This window comes from Plasmodium gallinaceum, assembly GCF_900005855.1.
Source record: "Plasmodium gallinaceum strain 8A genome assembly, contig: PGAL8A_v1_32, whole genome shotgun sequence".
Lineage (NCBI taxonomy): Eukaryota > Apicomplexa > Aconoidasida > Haemosporida > Plasmodiidae > Plasmodium > Plasmodium gallinaceum.
Genome location: NW_021628338.1, coordinates 220,450 through 229,228, shown reverse-complemented (window position 1 = coordinate 229,228; position 8,779 = coordinate 220,450). Strand labels below are relative to the sequence as shown.

The following is an 8,779-nucleotide window of genomic DNA, read 5'->3' as shown; positions in this document are numbered from 1 at the left end:
TTTTTTAATTTTTTTTTTTTTTTTTTTTTAAAAAATATATTTTAATTAAAAAAAAAAAAAAAAAAAATAATGTATATAAATAAATAAAAANAACATTAATAAAATTATTGCAGTGTATATGTAAGTTTAAATGATGAATATATTTTAATGATGATGCAATAACATCATTATAAAGAAATATGATTTTTTTTAAAAAAAAAAAAAAAAAAAAAAAAAAGGAAAAGAAAAAGAATAAAAACTATTTTTACTTTATTTTTACATATTTCTATTTAACAAAAAATATTTATTAAAAAAACTTTTTACAAATAAATGCATACACATATATAAATGAATTTATGTATAATTTTTTTTTTTTGAACTACATTTATCGATATTTTAATAATTATATTTTAAATTAAAAAAAATACCAAAAAAAAAAAAAAAAAAAGCTTTTTATATATGAATACAAAATTAATCTGTTTAAATAATACATTAAATTAAAACACTTCTTTATTTTAACTTTAAGAATTTTTTACAAAATATATATATCTGGAAAACTAAATAAACATTATTTATTTATTTTTTTTTTCTTTTTAAATTCTTAATAATGAAATTATCTTTTCAGCTATTTTTTTTATTTTTTTTTTTTCTTATATTTTGGAATAAATTAAAATCTGAGGTTAAAGAAAAAAAAAAAAAAAAAAAACATTGTACTGATTAATGTTAGATGTTTAAAATATAAATAATATTTTACATTACAATTATTTTTTTATTAGTCTAAATATAATGATGAAGTAAACAAAACGAATGATGGTATCTCTGAGGAGGAAAAAGAAGAAGTATATTTAGAATTTGCTGAATATGATTTAAATAGAGATGGTATGTTAATTTTTATGAACAAATTTTTAATGTGAAAATAATAGATTCTAAAATTTAGAATTGTAGAGAAAAAAAAAAAATCTTACAAGTTAATATTAATGTTTTTTAACAATTCAAAATATATTTAAAATTTCTTCTATAAAAAAAAAAAAAAAAAAGATATGTAATATATTAATAGATAGAATTATTATTATTTTTTTAATAAATTATAAAAGTTGTGTAGTTTTGTAAATATTATAATCATTATTAATTAAAAATTTAAATTAAAATATTAATGTAATTCATGTATTATATTTTATATTTATTATATTCAATTTTTTTAAGGTTTAATTGATGCTGAAGAAATTACATTAGTTTTAAAAAATATGAAAAAATCTGACTTTGTAAATTTTTTTATAAAAGTAGACTTGGATTCATCAGGAACAAGTAGAAAATTTTTTTATTATTTTAATTTATATTAATATTTTATAAAAATTTTTTTTTTAATATGCTAACGTATTTTCTTTTCTTTTTTTTTTTTTTTTAGTTTCATTTGATGAATATATGATATTTATAGAATCAAACTAAAATTATAAAGAGATATAAAAAATTTTTAATACAGAAAAGTAACTTCTGGAAATAATTTTTCTATTTAAATAATTTCTTTACAGGGGGTTATTAACTATTTTAATTAAGTTTTTCTTTTTATTTGTTTTTATTATATAACACATTTATATGTTAAATGTAAGAATTATTTGTTTTCATGTAGCTTCCTTTTAATATTAATTAGTAATAAATTTTTGTAATTCTTGAAAAAAAAAAAAAATACTTATCTCAAAATTAATTAATAATAGAATTATTATATTTAATTTTTTTTTATAGAATTTTTAAATTTATGAACTAAGTTTTATTTCACGAATTTATGAAGATGTGAAAAAAGAAAAACTGTTTTAAGTTTTAACATAAAATTGGACATAAAATTTATAAGCAAATTAAAGAATTTTATATTTGTTGTATAATTTCATATTTATTAAATGTTTCAAGAGAACAAACAATATGCACATATATATAAAATGTATATTTTTAGAGATTTTTTAAAACATTATTTTTATTTTGTATAAATATGTCAATTACTTTATATTATGTAGCTGATTGTTTTAAAAAGTTTTAATATATATTTGTATGACATAAACATAAAATATTTTTTGAAATATAAAATAAAATTTAAATATTTATTATAATTATTCAAATATTATTAAATTTTCCATACAAAAAAAAAAAAAAAAATAACATATATTATAATTCTTAATCTTACAGAATCACTAGTAAATACGTGATTATTTTTTTACCCTTATATATTTTTACTATTGAGAATAAATAGAAATTTCGTGAAGAAATAAAAAATTAATACTGGTGTGTATTATAAGCTATATGTTCTTCCTAATTTTTGTGAGATACTTAATTTTTTTTTTTTTTGTTTTTTTATTGTGAAAAGTCAAAACTTAATGAAAATGGTTATTTCTCTATTTAAATCAATATTAAGTCTCAATATATATAATTTAAAGAATGATAATTACGGGGAATCATCATATAATTTATTCCTCAAATAATTAAAAAGTTTGTTCACATAATTAAGAAGATGTTTTTATAAGTATTGTAAATGCCTTATTATAATCTCTATAAATAAAAAATCATCAAGGAAAAATTTATAAAATGCAAATACAAAAATTTTGCATTTATATGTTTACCTCATAGAATTGTGCTTGCTCTTTTTTTTATATTAAAATTATTATGTAAAAATTGTTGCTAAAAATAAGGTATGAATAGCTTATTTATTTTTATTTGTTTTAGATAATATATACATTTTCCTATTTAGAAATTAAATAAGAAAAAATTCTTATAAAAAAAAAAAAAAGAGGCTGTTATATATTTACCTGAATAATTTTAAAATAGTTCATAATATTTATTTTATACACATATATATATATATATATATTAAGAATTAGTATAAAATTTAAATTAACATATTTATAGACAAATTATATTTATAATATGTAAAAAAAATAAGGTGTAAAATTATATTTTTTTTGAAGAAATTTCAAATTAAAATATTTCTTTGTGTAGTATATTAAGTAAACATATAATTAAAATGAACAATTTTTTAAAATAAAAGCTAGGAATTTATATAAAATAATGTAATTATTTATATTAATTTATTGGATAATAAAATAAAAAATGTGTCGCTTTTTTTTTTTTTTTTTTTGTTAATTTTATATTTATAAATATATATATGAAATCAAATTATGAGTGAACTATAATTTCTTTAATATATTTTTTAAAAATATAATTTTAACGTTATGCTCATGTTAGTTAAATCTTTTATCACTTTTTAAAATGAAATATAGAGAAAATATTCATATTACAATTAAATGATACTTGTGAGAACATAAATAAAATATATAGGTGTATCATAAGAAAAAATTTTCGTTAGTTTAAAATTAGCTTTCCATGTTATGCTCAAATGATACAAAAACATATTTCTAATCATCTAAAGATCTTTTAAAATATTTTATTATTTTAAAATAATCTTGAGATTTGATTTTAAAAAAAAATAAATATTAAATAACCAGTATTCAATGTATTATTTATGTTAACAAAATTCTAATATTTCATGTAAATTTTTTTTTATTTTTATAAATAAAATACTATATATGGGATATTCATCTATTTCTATATCTTAATTTTATAAATATCTTACAATTAAATGAGTGTCCTTTATATTTATATCAAAAAAAAAAAAAAAAAAAAAAAAAAAAATATATTTTAATTATACAAATCATGTATATAAGTAATTAAAACAAAAACAATATAAGTTTATATTTAAAAACACTAGAAAATCATTCAATAGAGTATTTTATATATATAGTAGTTTATAAAAAGTAGAATTAAATTTTAAATATAATATTAAAATTTTTTCTTAAAATATGTCGTAAATTCTTAATAAAAAGAATATATGATATATTAAGCAAATAATATTCTATTAAAATATTAAAAAATCAAATAAAAAACTTTAAGTAAAATTTATTTTGCATATTATGAGAGTATTAAAAAAAGTCCGATGAACCGGAATCGAACCGGTGACCAACAGATAACCATTACAACTACAGTCTGCCGCTCTACCAACTGAGCTATCATCGGAATACTAGAATCACTTTTGTATTATATCATTAGCTTAATTTATATGGATGAAAAAAAATAAAAATTATATACTTTATTTTTATAAATTTAAATAGCTATGAAAACCAAAAAAAAAAAGAAAAAATATATATATATACATAAAAGTAATATTTTAAAAAATAATTTTATAAAAAATATACACAATTTCTTTTTTTACACGATATAAGAAAAATTATTTATTTAAAATATTAGTTATGAATTAATAATATATATGACAAATTTATTAAAAATTAGAGCATTATTTTTGATAATGCAGTTAACTTAAAGATAATATTTACTGAATATTTATTTTAATATTATTATAATTACGGGCGACTAGCTCAAGTGGTAGAGCGCTCGCTTAGCATGCGAGAGGTACGGGGATCGATACCCCGGTCGTCCATTTAAAATAAAATACATTTTTAATGAAATAATATATTAAATTTACTATATTGTTAATTTTAAGTTAATATAAATGTGATATATGAAAAGAATGCATTATATAATATATAAAAAATACTTTTATAAGATAAATTTATATTAATAATTAATGAGAATTTTATTTAAAATATGAAAAAATTAAATAAAATGTACTTAATAGTTTTTTCTATGTTGCGAATACTACATTCACATTTTTAATTAAAATTATAAAATATTTTACTCTTTTATTATTAATAATGAAATTATTTTTTATTTTGTAAAAAATCCTTAATTATGTAAAACTCAAGTTACATCAACTTCCTTATGGATAAGATTTATTTTATTTTTTATATTTCTTATTTTTTTTTTATTTAAATATTTTTTTTTTTTTTTTATGTTATTTTATTTTTTATTCAACAGAAACCTTTTAAAATTTTGGAATAATTCCTGTTTTTTTAGAAAAATTTATGGATAATATTGAGGAATATAGAGACATTTTTTTGACTTTAGTCATATTAAAATTGATGTTTTCAACCAAATTATACTAAAGTATTTATAATAAATTCAATTAATATTATAATATTTTGTTAACTTGAACAGAATAAAATTCAATTTAAATTAATATATGTTTGTTCTTTTAAATTGTATTTAAATTAAAAATTATTAGTAGATAGGAAATTTTCAACACCTGAAGCTTCGATTAAAATAACAAAATAAGAGGAAAATAAGATAATAATATATCTTAATAAAATGAATGAATATCATATAACAAAAAATGATTTAAAATGAATCATTTTTTATACGAAAACAATTATTATACAAATTTAAAATATATTTTTTTTTTTTTACAAAAATTAATATATCTTTAAATCCTTATTTTTAATAATTAAAAATAAAATAAAATAAAATGCATTATTTAACGAAAAAGGCATACTTTTTTCCACTAAGTGCCATTATATAATTTTTGTAATTTTTTATAATTTAGATAAAATATTTTATCTTTTTTAATGCTATATTTTCTAAATAATTTCATTTCGCATTTTTTTTTATTCTAGGAGTTTTTCGTTTTCTAATTATTCATTTATATAAAAAGGATAATAGCCATTTAGTTAAAAGAAAAAAATATGTATAAATATCAATGAGAAGAAAGAGAAATAGAATAAAAATCGTATGATAACATTTTTATATTTATTTAAACATTTCAAAGTTTGTAAATTTTTTTAATTTAGGATTTTTTGTGAATATTGTTTATTTTTTTATTCTTTTTTTTGTTATAAAAATATAATTTTTTGAAGCAATTATACAAAATTACTAGAAAATAATTTTTTTTTTTTATTTCTAAAAGAAAAATATAAAACAAAAAGACTAAAAAAAATTTATAAGTATATAATTTTTTTCCTTTTTTTTTTCTTTAAATTCGCATTCATTCATTCATTCAAAAATATATGAATTTGAGGATTTTAGTATATATACAAGATTTAGAAATTTAAATTAGTATAATTATGTAAAATATAACAATAATTTTATTTATATGAAAATGATATAATAAAAGGAGAAAAGGGAAAACATTAAGAAAAATTATAAAAAATTATCTATAACATCCTTATGTAGATTATAGACATATGCAATGATTAATATGAAAAGAATTTTGAGAATAACAAAAAGTATTTAATTAACAGAAATACATTTATATTATGCTAAAGGGGGTTGTCATAAACAATCCTTTCATATGTATGAAGGATGATAATTATTTAATGATAGATACTTTAATAAAATTAATTATATATATTTAATCTAATTATTTTAGTAAAATTATATAAGAGCAGCTAAATATACAAATAATTATTAAAAAATAAGAAAATAGTGGTTTTAATTATAAATTTTTGCTTTAAATTTTTGTTTTAAAATTAATAAGACAACATTAATCATTAAATACTTTTTTTTAAAATTACTTTAGTTTTCTTTTTTAAAATGTAATTGTGAAAAGTTGTTATAATACGTGTATATTTAATAAACTTTTATAGTATAAATAATAAATCTTAATGAAATTAGAATAAAACTTGAAAAAAAAATAAGAAAAAAAAAGAAAAGAAATTGCCCTTTTAATGTGTTTAAAATATAATTTTAATGTCACTAATTTGATATACCTTTTTTTTTAATTTTTATAAATAGAAAATATTTTCTTATTTTTATATATTAATCTATTGTTTTGTTTAATTTTTCATACAAAATTAGATATTTAAATGTAATTTTTTTTTCTTATATATTTTTATTTTTGTTCATTCATAAAAACATTGTAAATATTATGCAAAATTTAAATGACATTAATAATTTCAGTTTTAAGGAAAATATAATTATAAATATATATTAGACCCTTCTATTCAACAGAAGGAAAATGGAATCTCACCGTTGTAAAGATGATGTAAAAATTATTATTTATTTTTTTAGTATAATGCAGAAATCCTAAAAGATATAAATGAAAATTTTCCTAAGAAGTTATTACAGAATTCACCAGTTCTATATGGTTTTTTCATTAATTTATAATACATACAATGATTCATTTGTAAAGTGTAGTTAGGTTCATAAATTTTTATTTTAAACTGAATTTTATCTTCAAAAATTTACTATTTGGAGAAATTGGATTTGTGAAATAAGGAATTATTTTCCTTATTTCACTCTACTAAAATCGTTAACTTTTAAAATATTAGTTATGCATTCATTTTTTCTTTGTTTTTTATACATTAAATTTATTATATTTATTTTTACCTTTCAATTATGTCTACATATTTAATTTTTACAGAAGTAGTAATAAGCTTTATATAATTATTAAATTTTCTATTTTTATATTATTTTACTCTATTTGCTTCTTATTTGCATAGTAAAAGAAAGATGCAAACATTTGTATAACTTACACTTGAAAATATTAAATTGTATAGGACAATTATAAACTCAATATTTTCATCTTTAAAGTTCAATATATGAAATTTTATGACACGTTCATATACAAAAAAATTAATAATATTAATAATAAACAGTAAGTTTTCTAAGATTTACATCAGGTGTATTTGCTTCAAAAGATCGTTCAAAACAAATAAAATGAAAATGTTCAAAGAAAAGTTAAATAGTTTAATGACATATATTTTTTTTATCTTTTCATTTTCTTGTCAAAAAATATAAATTATAAGGGAAATTTATAAAATTAATTTTTAATTTTAAATATTTTCCTTTAAATTATTATTTCATCTATTTTCTGTGTCCTTACAGTGGTGCTTAGTAAAATGAATTACTAAACGTGTGTTCAATAAAATATATTGACCTCTTTGAAATTTGAATATAATGAAAAATATTATGTAAAAAACTTTCTAGTGCATAAAAGATGTTGGAACGATGTGTACATAAAAATATGTATAACAAGATTTTGAATATAAAGACAAACATACAAGGATGCGTAACTACATATATATGTCTTTAGAAAAGTATATAAAGACATGCTTACAGGTATGTATATAATAAAATAATTATAATAAGATTTATGTATGTAAATTTTTTTTTTTTAGAATTTTGATATTTATGTTAAAAAAAAAAAAAATAAATAAATGAGTTTTTCCTTATGGTTTTGTGTGTGAATGATTTAAGTTTAAAAATAAAAGATAATAATTTGTAACAAAAACTTCTGAAAAGAGAAATTAAAAAAAGATAAGATACAAAATAAATTGATTATATATTATATTATAATTATTTTAAGAATATATAATTACCTATTGTAAATGGATTCGTAAAAAGACAGTAGAGATTTATTTATATAAGTTATTAATTGATCATTCAAAGACTTTTATAGTAATATACATGGTCAAATTAATAAAGAGTAGGTAGAAACATACCTACTTATTTTACTTAATATTAAATATTATAAATAATAATTTCTTATAAATTATTCTATTTAATTTTATACATTTTATTTTTAATTCTAAAAATAAATTTTGATTCTACTTGTACATCTTTTAATAATTAAGATGAACTTTTTAAATTATTTTAAGTTTCAATCACCATATCCATTACACAATTGGTACTATGTAAAACTTATGAGATTTTACTACACATCTCACCACACTTTATGAATAAAATAATAAAAAAAAAAGTTTTTCTTTCTTCAAAAAAAGAAATATATCTTAAGAAGTGAAAAAAAAAAATAAAAAAAATTGCCATTTGCTCATCAAAACATGAAGTTTGGTGTAGGTATTTTTAGTATACTTATTATTTAAAATTAGTATATTCTAATGTAAGGGTTTTAATATTCTCGTTTAGT

General features: G+C 16.1%; 1 protein-coding gene and 2 non-coding genes across 3 annotated transcripts; 2 read left to right on the top strand and 1 right to left on the bottom strand.

The window, feature by feature from the left end:
* Nucleotides 1–586: 586 nt before the first annotated feature.
* Nucleotides 587–1,425, top strand: PGAL8A_00043000 (centrin, putative; the record flags this gene model as incomplete). The annotated part of the gene is made up of 4 exons (XM_028674445.1): nucleotides 587–658; nucleotides 756–858; nucleotides 1,183–1,284; nucleotides 1,385–1,425. The coding sequence occupies 4 exons, from the start codon at nucleotides 587–589 to the stop codon at nucleotides 1,423–1,425; spliced, it is 318 nt and encodes a 105-aa protein (XP_028530796.1).
* Nucleotides 1,426–3,951: 2,526 nt separating this feature from the next.
* PGAL8A_00042900 lies at nucleotides 3,952–4,035 on the bottom strand. Its single transcript has one exon. It is a non-coding gene; the product is annotated as a tRNA-Tyr (tRNA).
* Nucleotides 4,036–4,383: 348 nt separating this feature from the next.
* PGAL8A_00042800 lies at nucleotides 4,384–4,456 on the top strand. Its single transcript has one exon. It is a non-coding gene; the product is annotated as a tRNA-Ala (tRNA).
* Nucleotides 4,457–8,779: the final 4,323 nt, after the last annotated feature.